Consider the following 24,682-nt stretch of genomic DNA (forward strand, 5'->3'; position numbering starts at 1 on the left):
GTTGGGGAGGCTCTGAGGGCAGAGCCTGCGTGTCCACTGGGCTCTGGGCTGTGTGAGCTTCCGTGGCCTGTGGACGCCTTCTCCACATGTCACGCCTTCCTGGAAGTCCTCTCTCCTGCCCATGTGGGCTCATGAGGACAGGACAGCTGGCTTCCCTTCATCAAGCTCAGGGGAAAGAGCGAGGTTGCGTGTGATGAGTCTACCAACCAGTATAGGATGCGAGTACCCCATTCAGGGGCTTTGAGAGGGCGTGGGTGGATCCTGGGTAAGATGGCCGTGCACCCGCCCCCGTTATTGCTCGAGTGCTTTAGCAGCCTCTTCACTGTCCTCACTGTACCAGAGTGAACATGGGCCTGTGTGTTTCCAGGTGAGTCTGGATTCTTGCACTGGAGTCGGCTCTGTCATCTCCTCCCTGGGAAGGGCTTGGACCAGACTAATCCTGCAGCAGAGCAAGGCCTGGCTCAGTTCCTGCCTGCCTGCTTTTGATTAAGTGTGATCAGGCGCTGGTCCCTGTGTTCTGACCCCTCTTGACGCTGCTGTACTTGCCCTTCAGGCCAACCCCAACAGTGAGGAGATCTGGCTGGCAGCCGTGAAGCTGGAGTCCGAGAATGATGAGTACGAGCGAGCCCGGAGGCTGCTGGCCAAGGCGCGGAGCAGTGCCCCCACCGCCCGGGTACGCAGTGGCAGGCAGGGCTGGGCCGTCTGGGGTGCGTGGTGTGCACATGCGGGCCCCACGCCTGGCTTGGGTGGTGATGGGAGTGAGATGACGGCAGGCAAACGAGACCACAGCACACTCATCTTTGTGATGTGACTAAAACATTCATGTGGCCGGGCGTGGTGGCCGGGCGCGGTGGCTCACGCCTGTAATCTCAGCACTTTGGGAGGCCAAGGCGGACAGATCACCTGAGGGTGGGAGTTTGAGACCAGCCTGACCAACATGGAGAAACCCTGTCTCTACTAAAAATACAAAATTAGCCGGGCGTGGTGGTGCGTGCCTGTAATCCCAGCTGCTCGGGAGGCTGAGGCAGGAGAATCGCTTGAACCCCGGGGGTGGAGGTTGTGGTGAGCTGAGATCGCGCCACTGCACTCCAGCCTGGGCAGCAAGAGGGAAACTGTCTCAGCAACAACAACAACAACAACAACAACAACAACAACAACAAACATGTTCATACGGCTGGGTGTGGTGGCTCACACCTGTAATCCCAGCACTTTGGGAGGCCAAGGCGGGTAGATTGTGAGATCAGGAGTTCGACACCAGCCTGACCAACTCTGCTAAAAATACAAAATTAGCTGGGTGTGGTGGCTTGCACCTGTAGTTCCAGCTACTTGGGAGGCTGAGGCAGGAGAATGGTGTGAACCCAGCAGGTGGAGCTTGCAGTGAGCCGAGATCGTGCCACTGCACTCCAGCCTGGGTGACAGAGCGAGACTCTATCTCAGAAAAACAAAACAAAACAAAAACATATATTTATCCCCACCTTTTGTGTACACAAACAGGCTATGGAAAGCTTACAAAAGTACACACAGTACTGCAGGTAACAGTGTTGAGGATGAGCGTACCATGAAGCACGTACCCTGGAGCTGATGCCCTGCGTGACAGTGCGTGTCTGCCCCACAGGTGTTCATGAAGTCTGTGAAGCTGGAGTGGGTGCAAGACAACATCAGGGCAGCCCAGGATCTGTGCGAGGAGGCCCTGCGGCACTATGAGGACTTCCCCAAGCTGTGGATGATGAAGGGGCAGATCGAGGAGCAGAAGGAGATGATGGAGAAGGCGCGGGAAGCCTATAACCAGGGGGTACGTCTCTGCCTGCACCCTGGGGCTGCAGCTGACCCGGCATTCACAAAACTGAACCCCCTGATGCAGGGTCATTGCCCTTCGCCTCTGAGGAGATGTGGAGGGCTGGGGGTTACAGCTGATGGAGCTGCAGACTCAGGACCCAAACCCTGGTCCCCTCGCTGAGTTCTGTGCTTTTCCTTATATGAAGCTGCACACACTGCTCAGAAGTGCAGAGTGTGGCACACCTGCAGTAAAGGCTGGTACGTGCAGACCTGTGTGCACAGGTCCACAGCACCACCGCACACCTGTACACCCACAAATGCAGAGTGTGAGGGGTGTTTTTCCATGGACATGGCAGCCCTGAGGGACTCGGTCACCCACTGCAGATGAGAAGCTGGGCATGGCTGTGTCCCAGTTCTTCATAGACACCACCTGAGCTGCTCTCTTACTTGTTGGTTGCAGTTGAAGAAGTGTCCCCACTCCACACCCCTGTGGCTTTTGCTCTCTCGGCTGGAGGAGAAGATTGGGCAGCTTACTCGAGCACGGGCCATTTTGGAAAAGTCTCGTCTGAAGAACCCAAAGAACCCTGGGCTGTGGTGAGTCCTGGAGGGGGCAGCCTGGCCTCTGGGCACAGCTTCCCCATCAGGTGGGCCGCCGTCACCCAGCCGCTTGTGTGGAGTCACTCATGCAGTGCTTCCAGGCTCAGGGGCTTGGGGGGCGGTAGGTGCTGGCCATGAAAAATCACGGTCCCTGCCTTGGGAGAGTTCGGCCTAGATACTGTGACAGGCCTGTAGATGGTTTGATGCAGTTTAATTTGTGTTCTGATGGAGGGCGCCTGGGAGAGGGAGGGGTTAATGATGGCTGGGACGAGGGAAGGATGGACCCCGGAGAGCCAGCTCCACAGAGGAGGTGGCGTGGAGAGCCCTGGAGGTGGACAGGAGTCTGCTAGGTGCAGGCTCTGTTCATGGAGGTGCTGCGTCCAGCTCAGGGTGACGGGGCTGGAGCACTGTGCAGGCACTGCCGCAGACAGGCAGCTTCTGGGTGCTTTGTGCGGCCCTGGCTCTCCCAGTCTGGTCTTGCTTGTTCTGGATGCCTTCACCTGCATCTGGACAGCGTCAGGATCTGAGGTCTTGCCTTGGGGCGGTTGCCAGTGGGGCTGGCAGGGATGTGGGCACCAGCGCCTTGTTTCTGTGGTGGATGAGCTCTGCTGTGGAGGGAATGGAGTTTTTGCTGCTGTGACTGGGTGGAGAGCCCTTTCAGACAAGGCTTCCCAGAAGCTACCAGAATATGTGCTGTTGGTAGATGGCTGTGGGACCTCCGGGGGCCTGTCTCCTCAGGTTGGAGTCCGTGCGGCTGGAGTACCGTGCGGGGCTGAAGAACATCGCAAATACGCTCATGGCCAAGGCGCTGCAGGAGTGCCCTAACTCCGGTAAGGGGGTGCCCTGACTCCGGTAAGGGGGTGCCCTGACTCCGGTAAGGGGGTGCTTCCTGGCTTCCCAGACTCCGCAGGGCTGGCACTTCCTGAGGGAGTGGGGGCTCAGGCTTCAGACGGACTTTATTAAAATGTGTTGTTTGTGTGAATCATTTCAGTCAAAAGTTTCAGCTATACTTGGCTGTTAAGACAACTTAATGAAATTCTTGGCCTCAAAATGGGAGAATTTGATTTCATTTCTGAAGTGTTATCATTTCTTTTTCTTTTAAAATTTAAAAGAAATTGGCCAGGTGTGGTGGCTCATGCCTGTAATCTCAGCACTTTGAGAGACTGAGGCGGGAGGATTGCTTGAGTCCAGGAGTCCATTGCTTGAGACCAGGCTGGTCAACATGGTGAAACCCCGTCTCTACTAAAATACAAAAATGAGCTGGGCATGGTGGCGGGCGCCTGTAATCCCAGCTACTCGGGAGGCTGAGGCAGGAGAATTGCTTGAGCCCGGGAGTGGGAGGTTGCAGTGAGCTGAGATTGCGCCATTGCACTCCACCCTGAATGACAGAGTGAGACTCTGCAGGGTGTCCAGTCTGTGCCCTCAGGGCTGCCATGGTTTTGGGTGGGCCAGAGTGCTCATCCTTTGTGGTTCTCCTTGCACAAGTTCTGCGAGCCGTGTGTGGGAGGCCCCTGTTGTGATCTGAGGATGTCCCGGGTTAGAATCTGTAGGCTGGGCACCTTTCCGGAACCAGAGGCTGGAGTGCAAATCTTTGTTCTTTGTTTCTGAATTATAGGTATCCTGTGGTCTGAGGCCATCTTCCTCGAGGCAAGGCCCCAGAGGAGGACCAAGAGCGTGGATGCCCTGAAGAAGTGTGAGCATGACCCCCATGTGCTCCTGGCCGTGGCCAAGTGAGTGGGGCCCCCACAGGATTGCTGAACCTCGGGGTCCTAATGGGCTCTTTTTCCAGAGTCTGCCTGCCTCTCCCTGGTCATTGTAAAGATGCCCAGCAGCAGGGTGGGCTTCCCCGATCCTCGGCTGCCGTCGCTCCTGCTGTGGTCTGGGGCAGGCGCCTCTCCTGGCAGACACACCTGAGGGTGCCATGGTCAGAGACTCACTGGGGACGCATGTGATTCACACTGGTGCGCTGGCCGCCGGGTCAGAGACTCACTGGGGACGCATGTGATTCACACTGGTGTGCTGGCCGCTGGGTCAGAGACTCAACTGGGGACGTGACTCTGGAACCTTGCAGGCAGCAGCGTGTAGCCATGGGGCAGAGCATGCAGACTCTAGGCACATGTGGGCAAAGGCCCGCCAGGTGTGGGGCACAGCAGGGAGCTCAGGGCCATCCCCAACCCCCAGGGTCCCTGTTTCCTTCTAGAAAGAGGATGACAGTCTGGGAAGGAGCTGGGCCTGAGTGTGGGTCAGGAGGCTGGGAAGTGACCATGTGGGGTGAAGGGAGTTGTTGGAAGAACCCTGGGTTCCTGAGGCTGCAGCTCAGGACGTGGGCTCACCTGGCAGAGGTGGCGTGTCTGGCCCCAGGAGCTCTCCTGTGTCCGGCTTCCCCTCCACCTGCCCCGCCATGGGTCATGCAGAGACAACAGCCTTCCTAGTGCTGGCTTTTGATTCTCTCCATCCCTTCTCCCCAGCACTGGGTGGCAGTGGTGCTTGGTCTCCAGAGGTCTGGGTGCCGCCCCCACAGGCTTGCCTGTAGGGGCACCTCCTCTCCCCTGCCCGCAGGCCCCCGACAGATGAGAGAGGCTCCCCACAGGGAGGCTTGTGTCTGCCTGGTGCTACCTTGGTCCTGCCCTGTGCGTCCACCTCCCAGAGTGACTTCTGGGTGACACTCTGATAGTGCAGCCATAAAACCTTATAAAAGGCTTTGCTAAAGTAAATAAGTCACTCCTTGCTATTCCCAAGCCAGTGTTTTGTGTGTCTGCTATCTGGGTTTGTGCTCTTTAAATCACAGTTTATCTAACACCGGGCAATTAAGAATACCACAAGGCTTAAAAAACAATCAGGTTATCAGAGTGTGAAATTATTCCGTTTGGCAACTGAGACGAACCCGAACAGCTGCCCGGAGTGGAGGCTCCTCGTGTTGTCTCTTGACTACGGTGCCTCTAGCTCCAGGGGGAGGTGACCCTGAGGAGAGGGTGGCAGCAATGCAGAGTCCCGGGCCTGCCAGCATGCTCAGCAGCCAGCGCCCGCCATCCCTTCTCCAGCAGCGGGTGGGGGTGCCATGCACACCCTCACCTGGCCTCTCATAGCATGGACCTCTTCGGGCCCGGTTTTCAGGTGTCCGTGTGTCTGGCAGGCACGGTGGTGTGAATCCAGTGGCCTGAGGGCTGTGGGCTGCAGGCCCAGGCCCTGGTGCTGCCTGGAGCCCATCTTCTCAGTGTTCACTGGGGTTGCTGCTGGAGGCCGGGCGGGGCAGGATGATCCAGCAGGTGTCTCAGTGAGGAGCTGAAACTGTATAACTTTCCCTCATCAAAGTTGCAATTTAATTTTGTGTCAGGTTTAGTTTCATCTCCTTGTATTTGACCCTAATTTTACGGAGTTGGAAGATCTTTCCCTGCGTATGAATTTTTTAAGAAACAGTTTGGGACAGGTGCGGTGGCTCATGCCTATAATCCCAGCACTGGGAGGCTGAGGCAGGTGGATCATGGAGTCAGGAGTTTGAGACCACCCTGACCAACACAGTGAAACCCCATCTCTACTAAAAATACAAAAATTAGCCGGGTGTGGTGGCGCATGCCTGTAATCCCAGCTACTCAGGAGGCTGAGGCAGGAGAATCGCTTGAACCTGGGAGGCGGAGCTTGCAGTGAGTCGAGATCGCGCCACTGCACTCCAGCCTGGGCGACAGAGCGAGACTCCTTCTCAAAAACAAAACAAAACAAAACAAAAAAACAATTTGGTTAGACCCGTGAAGGGCAGCTTCAAGTTAATGATCTGGGGTAATTATTTCTGGATCAGCCGAGGCCCTGCTCCTCGGGCCTTCTTGAGGGGAGCACCAGGGCTGCGGGTCAGGGATGAAGCTGATGGCCCTGAAGCCGTTCCCCTGCCCCAGAACACCGTCCTGCAGCCACTCACTCTGGGTTCACGTCCTTCTTCTGGAACAGGCTGTTTTGGAGTCAGCGGAAGATCACCAAGGCCAGGGAGTGGTTCCACCGCACTGTGAAGATTGACTCGGACCTGGGGGATGCCTGGGCCTTCTTCTACAAGTTTGAGCTGCAGCATGGCACTGAGGTGAGGCCCCTCGACAGACCGCCGCTCAGTGCCTTCTGGGACTGTGGCGGGGAGTTCCGCCAGCCCTGGGGGCTCTAGGAGGTGGCCACGGCCAGCGTGACTCTGCCTGGGGTCGGGAGGATGGACCGGGTGTGTGGGGCACAGAATCCTCGACACCTCCCCACAATGTGGAGTCTCTGCCTCCACATCCGTTTTCTGGTTATAGCCTCACAGCTCCACACCCTGGAATTGAGGCACCCTGTCCATTAGAGTGGCCTGTCTGCTGGAGTATTTTAATGAGTTATTTGCTGGCTGGGGCCTGGGCTCACTTTAGGAATGGGAATGGAGTTGGCCTTTTTCTTGGGCCTGAGCCTGAGTGTGGCTTTCTAGGACAGCCTGGGCAGCAGCCCCTCTGCTCCCACCCGCCCCCCTAGAGCCAAGCATTGTCAGAGCTGTGCTGGAGGCAGTCAGGCTGTCCTGGTCCTCCCTGGAAAGTGTTGCCAGCCCACGTGAACCCTAACTCCTTGTTTGGAGAAGGCAGACGTGAGCACTTGTGTGAGGCACAGACATGGGGAGCCTGGCTCAGTTCCTCATCTGTGGGCTGAGGCTGGTGGGGTCCATGCTCCTCAGGAGGTGGGGCTCCTTTGAGGAACACACCTGAAAGAGCCTTGCCTTCCGGTGCAGGGCCTGTGCCCTCTGGCCCGCCAGTTGGGGTTGGTGCTGCCAGGGCCAGGTCTGCAGGGGCCAGGCGAGAAGCAGGCGAGGTCCGGGGAGTAGCGTGGGAGGACCCCTGCCTGACGTGCCCTGTGGTCCCCCCAGGAGCAGCAGGAGGAGGTGAGGAAGCGCTGTGAGAGTGCAGAGCCTCGGCATGGGGAGCTGTGGTGCGCCGTGTCCAAGGACATCGCCAACTGGCAGAAGAAGATCGGGGACATCCTTAGGCTGGTGGCCGGCCGCATCAAGAACACCTTCTGATTGACCGGTTGCCGTGGCCGGTCTCCCTGGGGCAGGGTTGGGCCGCACGTGGAAGGGCTCTGAGCTGTGTCCTCCTTCATTAAAAGTTTTTATGTCTCGTGTCAGAACAGGCAGCCTGCTGGTTTTCTCTGGGGCCCTTCCCTGGCTCCTGCTTCTGCTGCCCCAGTCTGGCCTGTCCTGGCCTGTCCCATGCCGTCCTGGGGTGGCTGTGGTCGCCCTTGCTTGGACAGAAGCCTCTTGCAGACAGCCGGTGTCTCACAGAGGAGGCACTGTGGAGGTGCCCGGGTTCCCCAAGACTGTGGAGAAGGTGGTAGGGGTGCAGATGTTCTGGCCAAAAGCCCTGTGAGGACAGCTGGAGACAGTGGGGACCAAGCTGCATGCAGGACGCAGGTGCTCGCAGGAGCCTGGCAGCCTCCTGCAAGGGTCTTGGTCAGGGGACAGCTGGGGCCTCCCTGGGGTCTGAGTGCAAACAGGAGAACCCAGCTCTGCGCAGGGCCTCTCCACACAGCCTCCCGGGCCCCTCAGGCATGTGCTGAGTGACAGTGTCACCAGTAAGAGGCGTGCTTTCTTTTGGAGGTGAGTTCATTTTTTTATTTTTGAGACAGAGTCTCGCTCTGTCGCCCAGGCTGGAGTGCAGTGGCACGATCTCGGCTCACTGCAACCTCTGCCTCCTGGGTTCAAGCAATTCTCCTGTCTCAGCCTCCCGAGTAGCTGGGACTACAGGCGCCCGCTGCCAAACTCCTGACCTCAGGTGATCCATCTGCCTCAGCTTCCCAAAGTGCTGGGATTACAGGCGTGAGCCACCGCACCCGGCCGTGAGTTTATCTTTGCTAATTTATCATTCGCAGTTTAACCCTAAAGCCCTTGTAATGGTTCTCATCTCCAGGTTGAACAGTGATGGTTCTCATCTCTAGGTTGAACGTTGATCACCCGAGAGACTTGGCTTCTCTTCAGCCTTAGCTGTGTAAGGATAAAGGACGTCCTCAGGCCTGGGATCATGTGTGTGCCTTCAGTTGGGAGCCAGCTGGTTCTTGTGTAGGCCGGGGCTAGAGACATCTGGCTGGAGGTCATGGCTGGCCCAGAGGGTGTGGGTGGACAGTCGTTGAGGCCAGCGGGCGGGGAGGAGGGCGCTGTCATGTGGGCTGAGGAGGCTGCTGCAGAGCAGCTGTCCCTGGATGTTCCTTGTGAGAGGGGAGCCCTGGAGGGTCCCGGCCTGTCTTGTGGTACCGATGGCAGGGCCTGTGGTGGTGGTCAGTCACTGACCCACAGCTCTGCCCACCTGCACATGGGGGCCTGTGCTAGGCCTTGTGGTCTGCCTGCCCTGCTCCTGACGAGTGAGAATGGCTGGGGTGGGAGATCCCTGCCTGCACGTGGGGCGGTCCTGGTAGACCAGAATGTGGGTGTGGGTCCCCCTTCCCTGTGGTTCTGGGGACCTTGAGGACATGGTCAATCCCGGGCAAGGGACCTGCCACCCCTGTATGGGGTCAGGAACTGCTGGTTGGTCTCTGCTGGGCAGGCAACCTGGGGTCCAGCTCAAATCGTTGGAATGTGGAAGTCCTTCCTCTCGCCCCGTCCTGAGGAGCAGCTGCAGGAGCTTCATGAGTGTTTTCATTGGAACTTGTGGAGGAGTTTCCTTTGATCCCTCGTGGAGAGACGGAAGCATGAGGGAGCCCTCAACATTTATTCTGAAGATGAAGACAGTCCTGCAGCTTTTTGGAGTTTGTGAGCCAGCCCGGCCCTGTACAGATGTGGAAACCGAGGCCCAGGAAGTTTGTGAGCCAGCCCGGCCCTGTACAGATGTGGAAACCGAGGCCCAGGAAGTTTGTGAGCCAGCCCGGCCCTGTACAGATGTGGAAACCGAGGCCCAGGAAGTTTGTAAGCCAGCCCGGCCCTGTACAGATGTGGAAACCGAGGCCTAGGAAGGAAGCCTTTCTCTGACCTCAGAGCTGAAATGGCCAGTGCTGGGTGGGCATTGAGGGGTCACACAGAAAAGAATGTTTCAGGCCATGTTCAGGGGATACTTCCTGCAGGGCCCTTGGAAAGTTCCGGAGCGCTTACATTGTCCATGTGTGAGTGTCTCCTCTTTCTTGCCTGTGTGGGGTTTTCTCAAATGCTTTGAGTTGGCCAAACCACAGTTGTGCGCCACTTAACAGTGCGGATACATTCTAGAAAAACCTCGTTAGGTGATGTCGTCTTGCAAACATTAAAGAGTGCATTTACACAAGGCTGGCAGGCACGGCCTCCTGCACCCCCAGGCTGTGTGCCCGGGTGCCAGAGCCTGGGGCTCCTGGGCTGCAGACCTGCACAGCCTGTCACAGCATTTAATCACATCCAAACACGGAAAAGGCAAAAACGTAAAGATGTAGTGTTACAATCCTAGGGGACTCCTGTCACCTGTGTGGTCTGTTCTTGACTATTGTGTGAGTCACTGACTTTTCCCCCTGGGAAACTACCTTAACTTGTCTTCAACTGAAATTTTTTCAGCCTGCAAAGATGAGTTGTGCCTCAGAGGTTGCTCATGTTCTGAGGTGCCTCTTCACCACTGCCTGTCAGGCTGCTAACCAGAGTGCCCCAGACCACAGCAGAAGCGACAGCAGCCAAGGATCGGGGGAGCCCACCCTGCTCCTGGGTATCTTTACGGCAGGCAGCAGAGTAACGGCCTCAGACTTACCTCTTCAGCCAGAGACCCCTCAGCCCAGGAGGAGTGAGGCCGGGCCAGCAGCGGGGGCCCGGGAAGCCCCATGTCTTGGGACCTGCTGGGGCAGGGCCCCCTGGATGTCAGGCTGCAGGTCCGGCAGCTGGGGAGGGGATGAGGGCCTCCCACCACCTCTGCCCATCAGCCAGATCCCTGGGAGAGGCAGCACTTGCTGGCCACAGAGTCGGCCCCAGTCTCACCTGGCTCCCCTCCCCCACCAGCTGGGCCCTGCACCGCCCCAGCCCACGCGGCGCCTCACCCCTCCTTGACAGAACAGTACAGTAGCCCTGGATCCCCTGGGAGAGGTGGCTGCTCAGCTCCAGGGCCAGGTTAATTGAAGTGATAGGGAGTGGAGAGAGGGAGGGGGCAGGGCTGGGATTGCGTGGCCTCTCCTTCCCTCTCCTGCTCCCTCCCTCAGCTTGGAGGAGCCAACTTCAAAAGCCTCCGCCTGGCCTGCCCCTCTGCAGTCCTCCAGGCAGCCTGTCCAGGGAAGCGGTTGGCTGGTGTTGGACCTGGTGCGGCAGTGCACACCCTGCCCAAGGACCCCAGGATCATGTGCGTGGCCTGCTGGCGGGAGTGAGGGAGGGCAAGACCCTGAAAGGCCCATGGTGAGCAGCTGTGGGCCTCCTCTAGGGAGGGGGCTCACTTGGGTGGAGGGGCTGGGGGTACACACAGCTCAGGAGACACTGCTTGTTCCCCTGAGCCCCACCAGGAAATCTCCGGTTGGCTCTGGTCACTGCGTCCCTGTGGGTGGCACTGGGTGCATGTGCCCTGGCTTCTGGCAGTTGGGGGAGGGGGGCTCCTGGGTGCTGGGCCACCCTGTTCTAAGCTGGGCTGAGGCTTGAGCCTGGAAGTGGTACTAACAGGCCAGGTGAGACTCCCAGGGCAGCCAGTCTGCCCCACCTGGGTGGGACACAGCAGGTGCTGGACATCCTTGCAGCTCCAGCTGGCCTGCTCAGGAGTCAGGCTCTGGTTCTTGCTATGACCTCTGACCCAGAGCAGGCAGAGGGAATGACGTGGCAATTCTGAGCCCACCAAGTTGGCTGTGGCGTGTGTGGTTGGGGGGTCAGGTTTCAGGAAGGGGCCACAGCAAGCCATCTGCTCTTCCAGCCATTGCTGCTTTGTGCTCTGAGCAGGAGCTGCCACCGCCCGCCAGGCCCCCAGCTCTATGCAAGGGTTGGGGTGCTGCTTGGTCAGGCTCCCCTGACAGGGCTGGGAAGCCGAGTCGAGTCCTCTTATCTTGGTTGGGTTCGCATGATTAATTTCCAGCCCTAGATCTGCTGTCTGACTCCATCCTGGGGGCCCAGGGGAAGGGTTGGGGCTGGCCCCTTTTGGGTGGCTGGGAACCTGGGGGCCGTCAGCTGTCTCCTTGATGTTTGGGCTTTATCCCTGCGGGCGCAGGCCCTCCACTTTGGGTCGGGGGAGGCCTGTGGCACAGGCTGCCCGGAGGGATGGCGTGGGGCGGCTGGTACAGGCAGAGGGGCCTTTTGCAACTGTTGGTTGGGGCTGGATGTGGTGGCTCCTTCCTCCTCTATAGCTTCTGGGTGTCCCCCCAGCTTTCCCCTTCCAATAGGGTGTGGCTTGGAGCTCTGAGCCCCTGCCCCAGATGGGTTGGGGGTACAAGGAGTCCCCAGTTCCCACGTCTCTGTGAGCTAACCCAGAGGGCGCCAGTGTGGGAGGTGTGGAGTTGAATGGGCATGGCCATGAGTGAGACAGGCTGTACTGGGACAACTTCCTACTGTACCCCCAAGAGCCTGCAGACCAGCCCCACTCGAGCTGTGCGGGGCCGGTGGGGGGCCCTGCTCTGTGCGGTCCTGAGGGTGCTCCACCCCTTGCTGGCCCCACTCCCACGTGGACCACAGAGCCAGGCTCTCCTGACTCTGGGCCTGCCCCCTCTATCTCCTGATGGGTTCTTCAGGACTCAGTGACATCGCCTCCCAGCCGACATCACTCACCCCTTTCACATCTTTGCAGGGAGCATAGAGCTGTCTGGTTTGCGGACCTATCTCTTGTCTCTCCTGATTTATCCCGCCAGGCCTGTGCCTACAGCCTTTCTTGATTGGTGACACGTCCATTTCATTCGCTCAGAGATCCCGTGGGGTGGGGCAGGGGGTGGGGCTTCTACGGAAACAAAGTGCAGGTGGGCTGGCTGCTCCCTGTGCTGGGAACACCCCCCAAGCCTAACCCCAACCTGCTGTCTCCTCCAGGTACCCCCTAAGCCTGCACTCTGGGCGCTCCTGCTGGCGCTGCTGGGGACCGCGCCAAGCCGCGCCTATTCCCCGGCCTGCAGCGTCCCCGACGTGCTCCGCCACTATCGCGCCATCATCTTCGAGGATCTGCAGGCCGCCGTGAAGTGGGGCGGGGCGGGGGCCGAAAAGACCAGGCCAGGCTCCAGACACTTTCATTTCATTCAGAAAAACCTGACTAGACCCGGGAGCTCGGGACGGCGGGGACGGCCTCGGGCCTCCTGTGGCGCCCAGAAGGTATGGAGGAGGCGCCCCTACCCAAGCTCGCCGGCCTGCTCCTCTCTCAGTTTCCCCCCACCCCCACCCCGCCTTCCTCCCTTCCCTCCCCAGGAGCACAGTATCCTCCTGTCCATCTCGTCCCTGGGTCGGACCCTGCGCGGGGCGGTGGCCGGGGGCCGCCGCGGGGCCCTGGAGAGAGCTGCTTGGACCGTGGCTGTGCGCACCGAGGCGGTGATGCGGCGCCACTGCAGGACGCTGCGCCAGGTGTGCGTCCCTGAGTGCACCCAGAGCCAGACCTCCCTTAACCCCCACAGGGCCGCCGCGCGTCCCGGGGCTCCACGGCCCTAGGCTGAAGTCGGGCTGGGTCGCGTCTCCCTTCCCGGGCCGGGCCGGGCGCGGGGGCCGTGCGCATTCGCTGACCGCCCTGTCCCCGACAGCGGAGCCGGCGGCCCAAGATGCGCCCTGCCCGGCGTCGCGGCGGCCGAAGGCAGCTCCTGCTGCGCGCCCTGGACGCCGTCGCCACCTGCTGGGAGAAGCTCTTCGCGCTGCGCGCCCCGGCCTCCAGGGACTCCTAGCGCGGCCCGTCCCGGCCCTGCCTCCGGCGCCCTGCGCGGGGAGGAGAACCAGCGGGGCCGCGGCAGAGCCTGGAGACGCGCCTCGTTTTGTAGACTTGTTGGTGACCTCGGCCCCTCGCTCGACGCAGCCCGCGCTCCCCGGAGGGCCCAGGACTTGGAGAAGGGAGCGCGCCTGGCCGCCGCTGGGTCACGGAGGAGGCCCGCCCTCCACGCGCCGAAGGCCTCAATAAACGGAGCTGGCGCTGCGGGTCCGGCACTCCCTTCGCCTGCCTCTCTGTGGGCCTAGGACCGCCCCGGGATCTGCGCTTCGGTGGCGGGGGGCGGTGGAGGGGGAATGCGGAGACCCGCACTTCCTGTGGCACCTGGACGGGGCGGAGCCGCCGCTCCCAGCCTCGGGCAGCAGAGGGCGGGCGCGGGACGCTGGGCGCGCTCCGGCTCTGTCAGCGGCTCCCGGCTGGGCGGAGGGCAGAGCGGGGGACTCCTGGGGCCCCTAAATCGTCACGTATCCGTCCTGCTCCACTTTGGACCGGGGCCGGGGGTGGAAATTGAGGGGAGGGGAAGGCTGGACTTGGTGAATTCGGAGCAAAACAACCGGATAAAGGAAACGGGCCCGAAGGGAAGCGGGAGCTGCGGGCCTTGGCTGTGAGCTTGGCCAGGCTATTTCCTGCTGCCTCCGGAGGGGTGGCCACGGCCTGGGCTCAGAGACTGCCCAGCCCCCTCTGCAGGACTGGCCAGGCTGGGGCCTGCTTTCTGGCCCCTGGAACCGTCCATTTGCTGGAGGACTGTCCCCTGGTTCCCCCATCTGATGCGCAGGTCTGGGAGTCTGTCACCACCCCCCCAAATCTCGGCCCATGGAGGAGCAGGGGAGGTAAAGTACCTGACACCTGTTACCCTCCCCTTCCCGGAAAGGCCGCGAGCAGGCTGTGCCTCTGGCATTCTGTGGGATCAGGGGCAGCAGCAGAAGAAAGAAGTAACCTCCCAAGCTGACCCTGACCCAGCCCCACACTCGGTGTTAATGTATTTAGTCTGTGCAACGGGAGCTACTGTCTCTGTTTTATAGATGGGGAAACTGAAGCACGAGGAGGCTGAGACTTGCCCCAAATCACAGCCAGCAATGTAAGAGCTGGCCTCAGACCCAGGCCCAGGGCATGGGATCTGCCACATGTCCCCTGCCTGGAGGCTGGGGGCCAAGCTTCCTGGACTTCAGAGCCTTGGACTCCCCTGCAGAGTTAGCACTTCTGACAGAGTCCCTGGCCATGCTCTGAGCACAAACACCTAGCAAGCATTCCCAGCCCTAGTTCTGCATTGCCTGCTCCGTGGGGGCCAGTGGGGGCAAGTGTGGGAGGGATGAGGGGGAGACGCAGGGTGCAGGAGCCCCAGCTGGAGCCAAAGCACTTGAGGGGGGTGCTTGGACTTATCCCGAGGCAGCGGAAGGTCTTTGGTGAAAGAGGGATGTTAGAGTTGGAATCTAGAAAGGTTCCCGTGACTTGTGTGGAGGGTTGGTGAGGATAAAGGGGTGGAGAGAGGTCCAGGCTGCCCAGGGTCCTGGCTGGAGTACCTGGGTGGGTCCGTGGGGAGCCTGAACATGGGAAGCACTAAAGGGGGAGTGGGTCTGTTTGAGGGCCCTGAGGGAGCTGGGGAACTGTGGACGTGGCTGGGCTCAGCTGGGCGTGCTGGGGTGTGGAGCATAAGGTATGGACAGCCGAGCATGGCTGGGAGGCAGCTGAGTTGGGGCCTGGAGAGAGTCCAGGGTTCTGGGCTGGGCTCGGGGACAGGATGGGGACAGGCCCTCCATGAAGGCTCCCACTGTCACATTGCCCCAGGGGCAGCTGACTTTTGTACTTGGACCTGCCCCAACCCCTGGGCCATGGGGAGGGCACTCCTCTCCTGTCCATGCATGACCTCCTGGGCGGCCCCTTGGCTCCTGCCCACCCCCAATGCTCCCGTTCTGCTGTTGAGAGCAGTCAGAGGCTGGGGATGTGGGTGGGCAACAGAAACAGCTCCCTCTACCCTGACTGAGAAAGGTTCAAACAAACCACAGCCTCTTGGGGGCAGGAGGAGGAACAGAGGCCTCAGGATTTTGGGGACACATGTCCGTGCCTAGTCCTGGACCACGACCACGTGGGTGGGTGAGAAGTCCTGCATCCTGGCCCATGGCTCCTCTCCCTCATGCAGAATGGGAGCAAGGTGGCCTTTGGGCTTCTGGGACAAAGTTCACTTGTCCAGGGTGGGGACAGCCCAACCAGACTAGGTCTAGGGGCATGTGTGGAGCTACACGAAGAGGCCCAGAGCTACCGAGAGCCACAGAGACTAGGAGAGAAGCCGCAGGTGCCTGCTCAGACCTGAGAGGCTCAGGTCCTCTTTGGGCTCAGCACTGGGACCGTAGCTCTTCTGTAGCTCCATGAGGATAGAGGCATGTCTCCCTCAGCATGATACACCAGCACCTGGCCCAGGTCAGGACACGAGCTGCTCAACAAATGTTTGTTAGCTGGAACTGACCAGAACCAACCCAGAGATGGAAAGAGACTCACTAGGCCCACGGCTGATAGGGACAGAGCCATTGGCCACGGAACCACTGAGGGCAGATCCCATGGACTGGCCCTGTATGTCTCTAGACCGACTGGTGGTGCCTTCCCTGCAGAGGCCCAGGGCAGGTGGCCTGAGCCTGGTTCTTCGTAAAATACTGTTTCTGGGTTGGGGCTGCACACAGTACTGTCCCATCCCACCCTCATGCCTTTTCAGGGCTTGGCTGCTCCAGGGAGGTGGGGGCTGTGCCAGGGTAACAGATGGAGCCTGCAGGGCACTGGCTGGGGTTGTGCAACTTCCCACAGCCCAGGAGCCAGGCCCCTCCATGTGCCGCACTGGGAGGAGGGGGCCGGGCAGGCTTTGAAGGGGGCCTGGGTCCCGAGGCCTCCCCAGACTGGGAGTCTTTGAAAGAACATCTGGAACTCGGGCAACTGGCTGACTAGTGTCTGGATTTGCAAAACCAAAAGTTAATCCCGACTTTGCCTCCTGTGTGTTCCCCACCCCTGCCCCCAAGCTCCTCTCTCTCCCCACCCCACCTCCACCCCTTCAGCGGTGGGGCGTGCAGCCTCTCAGGGTCTCCCAAAGCACCTTCCCCCACCACCGCCACCGGCCCCCACCCCAGCCTGGGAATTTTGCTGAAGCTGACCAGAGGGAGGTGGTGGGAAAGATGGATGTTGTCTGAGTACCTGCCATACCCAGGCCCTGTGAGCGGACAGGACAGACCGCCACACCGCGGCTGGAGATGGCTGGGGGGCAGTGTGAGTGGTCCTCAGAGGAAACAGCTGCGCCCAGACCTGGGAGGTACCCGGCCTTGCGTGGGCTCTGAGCCCTGCAGGTGTGCAGGGAGGCCCCCCTGCTCCAGCTGTGGCTGACTCGGAAACAAGTCCCCCCAACTCCAGGAAACATACTCACCGGTGGGGGGATGTCAGGTGCTGGGGCCCATTGTCTCTGCCAGTGCCTTCAGGACCCTAGGGGAGGCCCAGCGACAGCCCCCATCCTGCCCCCTCCCCAGGAAAAGACGCAGCTTCGTAAACACAGAAACAACCATCGCTCCCTCCCCGCTCTTCCCCCTCCCCATTAAAATCCGGAAGAGCCAGCGGGAGGTCGCACCTGCTGGGGGAAGTGAGTCCTTGTTTTGGGGGAAATGAGGAGGTCAGGCCTCTGGGGACAGGGCAGAGCCGCGTGCGCTGGGGAGGTGGGCAGCCCTGGGGCTGGACGCGGGTTCCCGGGTCGCCTTCCGGCCTCGCTCCCGTCGGGAGGTCCCGACACGGGCTTCCTCGCAGCCTCCCCGCCTGGCCTGGCCCGATTTTGACCGCTGCGGCCAGGGGAAGAGGCGGCCAGGGCTCCCCACCAGGTGAGCAGGCCCTGTTCTTGGGCCGCCCCTGGCGCCCCCTGCCCGGCTTGAGGCCAGGGGTCCGGGCTGCGGCCCGAGATAAGCGCCGCGCCCGCCGCCGCTTCCTGCGCTTCCAGCGCCGCCACTTCCTGTTTTCTCGCGCTGGCGGGCGGGGTCGTGGGGGACGGGACAGGGGTCGTGGGAGACGGGGTGGGGTATTGGGGGTCGGGACGGGTCGTGGGGGATGGGACGGGGTCGTGGGAGACGGGACGGGGCGGAGTCATAGTAGACGGGGCGGGGGTCAGGGGGACGGGGCGGGGGTCGTGGGAGAGGGATCAGGGTCGGGGAGGATGGGGTGGGGTCCCGGGGAACAGGAGTTGCGGGGAGCGGGCCAGAGCAGTCTCAGTAAGAATGAACCTGGCCGGGCGCGGTGGCTCACGCCTGTGATCCCAGCACTTTGGGAGGCCAAGGCTGGTGGATCACTTGAGATCAGGAGTTCGAGACCAGCCTGGCCAACATGGTGAAACCCCGTCTCTACTTAATACAAAAATTAGCCGGGCGTGGTAGCAGGTGCCTGTAGTCCTAGCTCCTCGGGAGGCTGAGGCAGGAGAATCACTTGAACCCGGGAGGCGGAGGTTGCAGTGAGCCGGGATTGCACCACTGCACTCCAGCCTGGGGGACAGAGTGAGACTCTGTCTCAAAAAAAAAAAAAAAAAAAAAAAAAAAATGAACGTAGGTGAGACCCTGCTCCTTCTGCAAGCCTGGAGCTGGCTCCTGGGGCTCCCCACCTGGCCTGGGACAGAAGTGGTGGGTGGGCTGGATGGAGGGTTGAGCCAGTCCCTGTAGGGCCTTAGTTTTGAGGGGGCCTGTTTGGGATTGGAGGTTTGCAGCTCTGGACCCCCCTTTCCAGGGCAGCTGTTCTAGCATGGGTTCCAGGTACTTAACACATTGTTCAGACTTTGTTATTAGAGATACGCATTTTTGTAATTTTAATAAAAACACATCTACACAAAACATTGTACACAAATGTTCATAGCAACATTATTCATTATCATTATCAATAACACTATCATTATTCATGATAGCCGAAAAGTAAAAACCATCAGTGTCCATCAGTCGCTGAATAAATAAAATGTGATATATTCATACAAGGAGGGGATGTTACTCAGCCACAAAAGGAATGGAACGCTGACAGGCCACAGCATGGGCGAACCTTGAAAGTGTGCAGGGTGAACCAAGCCAGACACGAAAGGCCACATATAGCATATTATCCCACTTACAAGAAATATCCAGGCCAGACACTGCAAATCCACAGAGACCAAAAGCAGTTTAGTGTTTATCAGGGGCAGGGGGCAGGAAAGAATCGGGAGTAATGGGTTTCTCTTGAGGGTAATGAAAAGCTCTAAAATTAAAGAGGGGTGTGGGGGCGCACGCCTGCAGTTCCAGCGAGACAGGGAGGATCACTTTTCGAGGCTGCAGGCGCTGAGATCGTTTCTGTGAATAGCCCCTGCACTCCGGCAGCCTAGGCAACATAGCAAGACCCCTCTCTAAAAAAATAAATAAATAAATAAAGGCCAGGTGTGGTAGCTCATGTCTATAACTCCAGCACTTTGGGAGGCCAGGTGTTCAAGACCAGCCTGAGAAACGTAGCAGTCTCTACAGCAAACCAACAAGGAGCATAGCTCCGAGGTAGAGCATTTGACTGTAACAGACAGAATGCTCTAAAATAAGACAGTGGAGATGGTTTCCAGCCTTGTGACTACAGCAAAACCACTCCATTGTATACTTAAATTTTATGTAGGTTTTGTAGAATGTAAGTGGAGCGGTTGGGTTTTCTGGGGTGCTTTTCCTGCTGAGAGGTGGGGGCGGAGTGGTGGGGGGCTAAGGTCTTCACATGTGCCCTCCTTGCCTGCCCCAGCAGGACCTTGCTGGGGTGAAGTGTGCTCTTCGTCTGGTGTGTGGCTGGGTGTGTATGTGTGTCTGTGCTGGTGTTCCCAAGGGTGTGCAAAGTGTTGACTGTATCTGCTGGGAGAGGGGTGCACCATAGCCGCTCTCAGCCCCCATTTTCTCTGACTCTGCCCCTGGGCTGCCTGCTGGGGAGAGTTCAACACCTCGCTCAGTTCACTCTAGGGACAAGCTGGGTCCTGGGCATGGGGGACGGGAGGGGAGCTGTGGCCAGTGCCAGGCAGGGCTGCTAGAACTTCTCGCCAGGAGCTAAGGCCTGACTCAGCAGGAGGAGGGTGGAGACTTCCCTTGAAGCCTCAGGGAAGAAGGCAGACAGGGCCAGGAGTGGGAGGGGTATGCAGCTGGTGCCAGGGATGGAGCACCCAGGCCCTGGGGCGGTGGTCCTGCCTAGGAGGGCTGTTCAGCCTTTGGCGGGTAGAGGGGAGATAGATCCCTGGGCTGGGCCCTGGAAGAGGCCCTGTAAGGAGACCCCACCCACCGCTGCCGAGGAGCCGCTATTGGAACCTGGTGCCCTCAGTGGAAGCCTCTTTCATGTCCCCTTCTGATCCTTCTCCTGGGCATTTCCAGCCTCTGGGCTGGGACTTGCTTCAGCTCGGGCCCCTCACTAGCCCCCCACCCTGGCCCTTGGGGGAGGGACTTCTCACAGGTATCCGCTCTGTCCCCTCCTCACACAGACCATGAGGCTGTGTTGCCACCCAAGGTATCTTCCAAGCTCTCCACCCCATTGGCCTAGAGGGGGTTGCAATGGGGGTGAGGAGTCCAGAATAGGGGATGTATGCTGGCCATGAGACTGCCACTGTGGCCTCCCCAGGCTGTCTGTTTGTGTCTGTGGGAGTTGCTGGGGAAGGCGTGGCTGGGGAGATGCCCAGCCCAAACAGGGAGGCACTGGAGGCCGGGGGCAGGGGCTGTTCACATGAATTTAGGCAGCAGGGCAGGCTGGGTCTGTTGTCTCTCCTGCCTTGGTTGGGGGTTGGGGGAGGGGCAGGTGGTCTCATGCCTGGGCCAGCCACTTGCGGATTCTGGCTGCTGGGTCGCCCTCTGGCTGAGGTCCCCATGGAAGGGGGTGCATCTTGGGCTTGCTGACCCCAGGGCTCCAGGGGGTGGGCCAGAGCAGGAGTTGGTGGGCACGAGAGCTGGGTGTGGCTTGCATTCTCACCGGTGTGAGCATTTATCTCATGGTATGATCCCAGGAAGAGTCCATGTTGGTGCCTCAGAGACCCCCCTCCCCCCCCCCACCGAAAGACAGATGTGGCTTGTGTCCCTTTGGGTCTCACCTTCTCTGCCTCCCTGCTGTATGCTGGCAGACTGCTTGGAAGACATGGGCGATGCTCTCGGTGTCCTGTGGGCTGTGTCTGCCTGCCTGGTGCATCTCTGTCTACCTCTGAGCCTGTCTCCTGCCCTCTTCAGCATGTCTGTTTCTGTCCCCTCTGCGTGTCTCTCTCTGTTCCTTTGTCTTTGAGTTCTGTGTGCTCTGCTGCCAATGGGGTGGGGAAGGGGCCCCAGGTGCAGCCCCTACTGGGGGCCCATCTGAGGGGTGGCACTCATGCTGATTAACACAGAGGTGACATGCCCTGCTTGAGGGGAGGGTGCCTGTAAAATAGCCCCATCCCACCCCCTCCACACACACACTCAGGCAGCAGGCACACGTCCATCCCGCCCCAGGCTTGCTGCACATCCATATGCCACACACACACTGTCACCTGCATGAAGGGCCACACTGGGAGTCTCATTCACACACATGCAGAACCACAGACACACTCTTGGAGGCGTGTGCTCCCCCGTACCTGGGAGGCTGAGCCGCGAGTGAGTTTCCACACCAGGGCAGTCAAGGTTCAGCTCTCCCCACCGACTCCCCACCTATGCAGAGGGGGTGCTGGGGCAGGATATGCCCTTCCCCCAGGAGGGAGGTGCATGCCCCTCCTCTTGGCTTATACCTGCCAGGCCCTAGGGAGTGTGTCTGTGTCTGGGTGTTCACTTTTGGGGGTGATTACTCCAAACTTCCCTGAACACGTGGGTTTGAGGTCGAGAGGACCAAGAGGTCAGCATGGAGAGACGGTGTCCAGGCCGGGCGCTGGGCTCACACCTGTAATCCCAGCACTTTGGGAGGCCGAGGCGGGCGGATCACGAGGTCAGGAGATCGAGACCATCCTGGCTAACACGGTGAAACCCCGTCTCTACTAAAAATACAAATTAGCCACGTGTGGTGGTGGGCGCCTGTAGTCCTAGCTACTCAGGAGGCTTAGCAGAATGGTGTGAACCCAGCAGGTGGAGCTTGCTGTGAACCGAGATTGCTCCACTGCACTCCAGCCTGGGTGACACAGCGAGACTCCGTCTCAAAAAAAAAAAAAAAAGAGAAAGAAAAAGAAAGAGGGTGTCCAGTCCTCCTGGGGGCTAGTGAGATACGACTCCAGAGTTGGGGGGTCTTGGGATGTGAAGCCTGGGCTCTCCTGCCTTAGCCATCGGACCTGTCTCTGGGCAGAGCTGGACAGGTCACCCGGGTGGGGGGAGCGCTGTGGGTGTAGCATGGTGCTGTCCTCCCTGGGGTGAGTTAGAACAGCTGACGGAGACCCTGGAATCTGTGTCTGCATGTGGGCTGCCAACCTACCAGCCTCCCTCAGGAAGGGGGCCGTACTGGGCAGTCCTTGGGCATGGAAGTTTTAAGGTGGAGGCAAGGGCGATGAAACCCTAGCGGGGGTGTGACGGGATTGCTGGTATAGTCTGACCTCCGATAGGCTTGAGTTAACCTGGGGGTGGGACAGGAGGGGAGTGGAGGGCTGGGGGGGAGTGTGGACCCCATGCCTGCTACCCACGCTCTCTGGGATGTGTCACGAAAGGATGAAGGAGTGCTATGGGGTTCAAGCTAGGAGTCAGGCTCCCTGGGGGCGATTCGGAGGGAAGGGGCGTCCAGGGCTATTTGGGGAACTGCTTTTCCCTCCCTGCAAACACCACAGATGTCAGTGTGCAGAGGAAAGGCCCGAGGATTTATTGTGGCCTCTCCGTCCGGGGACCCAGCTCCAGGCTCCTCCTTTACAGAAAGCAAACATCTGTATTCCTCGCATTGCAAAAGTCTTTGCCACAGTGACGCTTCTGATCACTGAAACTTCTTGGAAGAAAAGTTTAAAAGTTTAATTAAAAATTAAATATATTGTATTAGGTATATATTTTAAAAGGGCAAAGTAAAAAATATTAATACAATCTGGTTGTAGAAAATACACTGCAAGAAAAGGAACAGGTGCTTCAAAAATGTAACCCTGGCAACTCTGCCAACAGGTCCTGGGCTCGGGCTTCCTGGAAAAGCCCCGGGACACGTGGGAACTCCAGGCACCCTCGCAGGGGCCCCCCGAGGGCAGGTGGCCCAGAAGCCCAGGAAGGGTGGCCTGGGAGGTGGAACGGGCGCAAGGCCGATCATCACTGGCTCCTAGGGGGCTGTGACATGGAACCAAACATACACGCGTATGAGAGAGCAGAGCGGCAGCGACGCGGTCGGATCGGTCGCGGGGGCTGCGGGAGGAAGCGCTGCAGGGACCCGGGCGGCGCCGGCGGCCTAGCCGGAGATGCACGCGCTGTAATAGACCGCGCTGCTGGCGTCCGACAGCGCGGAGATCAGGCTGCTCTCCTCTGGGCAGGACATGGCGCGCGGGCCCAGTTTGGCTAGTGCCACGTGGTACGGGAGCCCGGGGGCGTCGGGCCGAGTCCGGCTGCAGTTGAGGTACTGGTCGAACTCGGTGAGGTCCACGTCGGCCCACAGATCGGCGGCGGGCCCCAGCGGCTCGGCGCTCTCCAGCGGCGGGGCCTCGGGCGGCGGCGACAGCGGGCCGGGGTACGGGCCGGGCGTGCCCAGGGTGCCGTAGTACAGGCCAGCGAGCGGCGCCGCGGGGGGCGCGGTCCTGAGCGCCTCCGCCAGGGGAGCCCCGTAGCAACCGCCGGGGTCCCGCGACAACTCGGTGGGCGCGTAGGGCGCGCGGAAGGGCCGCAGCGCGCAGTCCTCGGGCGCCGCGGGCGGTGGGAAGAAGGCAGCCTCGCCGGGCTCCAGGCCGTCCAGAGGCGAGCGCTCGGGCGTGGGCAGCCCCAGGCCGTCGAACTCGGCGCCCAGCGGGGGCAGCTCGCGGAAGGCGCGAGCCGAGCCAGACGCCGCGGGGAAAGGCTCGGGCGGTGGCTGCGGGGGCGCTAATCCCGGGAGCAGGAGGCCGGGCTCCAGCCGCCGGGCCTTGCGCGCCTGCTTCTTGCGGCGCGGCCGGTACTTGTAGTTGGGGTGGTCGCGCAAGTGCTGCACGCGCAGCCGTTCGGCTTCCTCCACGAAGGGCCGCTTCTCTGCCGCGTTCAGCTCCTTCCACGCTTTGCCTGCGGGCCGTGGGCGCCAGTGAGTGGAACGCCGTCGGGCGGGTGGGCGCCGAGCCCTCCGTGCGCCTGGGACGCCCCGCGAGGGTTTGGCGCAGCCCCCGTACCCCGCGGCCCAGGACCCCTGCCCCACCCGCGCCACCCCGGCCCGAGCCCCCCCGCCCGCTCCCCCTTCTCTGCCGCCCTCCCGCCGCTCACCCAGCATCTTGCTGAGCACCGCGTTGTGCAGGTCCGGGTTCTGCTGAGCCAGCCGCTTGCGCTCGTCCTTTGCCCACACCATGAAGGCGTTCATGGGCCGCCGGATGCGCGACTCGTCTGCCGCTTGGCGTTCCCCGCGGCCGGCCGGGCTGAGGCCATAGCGCCCCGGCTCGGGGCTGCGCGGCGGACTGCGCTGCGGGCTGGGCGGCGAGGCGGGCGCGGCGAGGGCGGCGGGGACGGCGGCGAGGCCGCGCGTGTCAGCGGCGGCCCCGTGTCCCGGGGCCCATGCACAGTCGCGGCGGGCGGGCGGGTCGTCCTGTGCGCCGTAGCCGGGCGGCGATCTCTGCATTCCAGCTGGGCGCGGCCTGGGCGGAACGGAGCGCGGGAGCGCGGCGGGCGGGCGGCGGGCACTGGGGAGCCGGGCGCAAGGGCAGGCCAGGCCGGGAGGGCGGATGGCAGTGGGGACGGCGGTGGCCTCGGGCCGGGCGGGCGCCCAGATATAGCGGCTCAGGGCCAATCGGCGGCGGGGCGGGCGGGCGGGGGCGGGTCGGGGCCGCCTCCTCCCCGGGGGCTCCCTTTCTTCTCAGGCCGGGCGGGATTCCGCTGAGGCCTCCCCCGCGCACAGCCCCCCACCTCCCCCGCGACCTCTCAGAAGGAGAGACCCCCGGGTGGGAAAGAAAGGGCTGCTGATGAGGGCCGGTGCTGCCAGACTTTCGGAGGCGAGCTGCCACCCACCCACGGAGTCGGACCCCCGGGCAGTAACTGGGGGAGGGCGGCAGTGTCCCGCTGGTTGCCGTTCCCCGCACCCCGCTGGGAGGCTCCATGGGGAGGAGAGGGCCCTTTTTCACACCAAGTTCTGGGGAGGCTGCCTTCCCAACAGCCGGTAAGTCCTTCCTGGAGTGCAGCGCCTTCAGAAAAGGCCCCGTCTTTGGGGAGGCGCCCTGAGTCCCCAGGGGCGCCCATGCTGGAAACTCTACACCCATGTGTAACCGTCAGCACCAGGGACTTTGAGTGCCTTTATGGGACAAGATGGTCTTCTGTCCTCACTCCCAAACCAACTCTGGCACAAGGCAAAGCTGACACAGGGAGGGAGAGAGCAGAGGCCCTGGACGGAGCCCACAAAGAGAAGGGGGAGCAGGGACGCAGAGGCTGTGGCGTCCTCCCTGCCCCCCAAGGGCCCTTGGGGAAGGGGCTGGG

At 60.9% G+C, this 24,682-nt stretch overlaps 3 protein-coding genes and 1 long non-coding RNA gene across 4 annotated transcripts in view; 3 read left to right on the forward strand and 1 right to left on the reverse strand.

Annotated features, from left to right (window-relative positions):
• The window catches only part of PRPF6 (pre-mRNA processing factor 6), a 49,946-nt gene extending 42,449 nt beyond the window's left edge, over nucleotides 1-7,497 (forward strand). Inside the window, exons 15-21 of the mRNA XM_016938284.4 lie at nucleotides 554-673; nucleotides 1,616-1,792; nucleotides 2,237-2,370; nucleotides 3,112-3,203; nucleotides 3,989-4,103; nucleotides 6,313-6,439; nucleotides 7,238-7,497. Coding sequence (XP_016793773.1) covers nucleotides 554-673; nucleotides 1,616-1,792; nucleotides 2,237-2,370; nucleotides 3,112-3,203; nucleotides 3,989-4,103; nucleotides 6,313-6,439; nucleotides 7,238-7,390 — 918 coding nt within the window. The 3' untranslated portion in view covers nucleotides 7,391-7,497. The remainder of the gene's footprint in view (nucleotides 1-553; nucleotides 674-1,615; nucleotides 1,793-2,236; nucleotides 2,371-3,111; nucleotides 3,204-3,988; nucleotides 4,104-6,312; nucleotides 6,440-7,237) is intronic.
• A 619-nt stretch (nucleotides 7,498-8,116) lies between these two features.
• Nucleotides 8,117-9,008, forward strand: LOC134809159 (uncharacterized). The gene is made up of 3 exons (XR_010154181.1): nucleotides 8,117-8,205; nucleotides 8,305-8,354; nucleotides 8,907-9,008. It is a non-coding gene; the product is annotated as an uncharacterized LOC134809159 (long non-coding RNA).
• Nucleotides 9,009-10,548: 1,540 nt separating this feature from the next.
• C21H20orf204 (chromosome 21 C20orf204 homolog) lies at nucleotides 10,549-13,381 on the forward strand. The gene is made up of 4 exons (XM_009437672.5): nucleotides 10,549-10,693; nucleotides 12,293-12,568; nucleotides 12,662-12,814; nucleotides 12,988-13,381. The coding sequence occupies exons 1-4, from the start codon at nucleotides 10,691-10,693 to the stop codon at nucleotides 13,123-13,125; spliced, it is 570 nt and encodes a 189-aa protein (XP_009435947.1). The 5' UTR covers nucleotides 10,549-10,690; the 3' UTR covers nucleotides 13,126-13,381.
• Nucleotides 13,382-22,050: 8,669 nt separating this feature from the next.
• SOX18 (SRY-box transcription factor 18) lies at nucleotides 22,051-23,975 on the reverse strand. Its single transcript, XM_016938285.3, has 2 exons — nucleotides 23,486-23,975; nucleotides 22,051-23,290 (listed from the first exon to the last, which is right to left on the reverse strand). The coding sequence occupies exons 1-2, from the start codon at nucleotides 23,832-23,834 to the stop codon at nucleotides 22,494-22,496; spliced, it is 1,146 nt and encodes a 381-aa protein (XP_016793774.3). The 5' UTR covers nucleotides 23,835-23,975; the 3' UTR covers nucleotides 22,051-22,493.
• Nucleotides 23,976-24,682: the final 707 nt, after the last annotated feature.

This window comes from Pan troglodytes, chromosome 21 (assembly GCF_028858775.2).
Source record: "Pan troglodytes isolate AG18354 chromosome 21, NHGRI_mPanTro3-v2.0_pri, whole genome shotgun sequence".
In the NCBI taxonomy this organism is placed as follows: Eukaryota; Metazoa; Chordata; class Mammalia; order Primates; family Hominidae; genus Pan; species Pan troglodytes.

Coding starts and splice junctions, on each gene's coding strand:
- C21H20orf204 (XM_009437672.5), top strand. Junction 12,569..12,661: donor CCTCCTGTGGCGCCCAGAAG/GTATGGAGGAGG, acceptor TTCCCTCCCCAG/GAGCACAGTATCCTCCTGTC. Junction 12,815..12,987: donor ACTGCAGGACGCTGCGCCAG/GTGTGCGTCCCT, acceptor TGTCCCCGACAG/CGGAGCCGGCGGCCCAAGAT.
- SOX18 (XM_016938285.3), bottom strand. CDS start 23,834: ATGCAGAGATCGCCGCCCGGCTACGGCGCACAGGACGACCCGCCCGCC. Junction 23,291..23,485: donor GGTGCTCAGCAAGATGCTGG/GTGAGCGGCGGG, acceptor CACGGCCCGCAG/GCAAAGCGTGGAAGGAGCTG.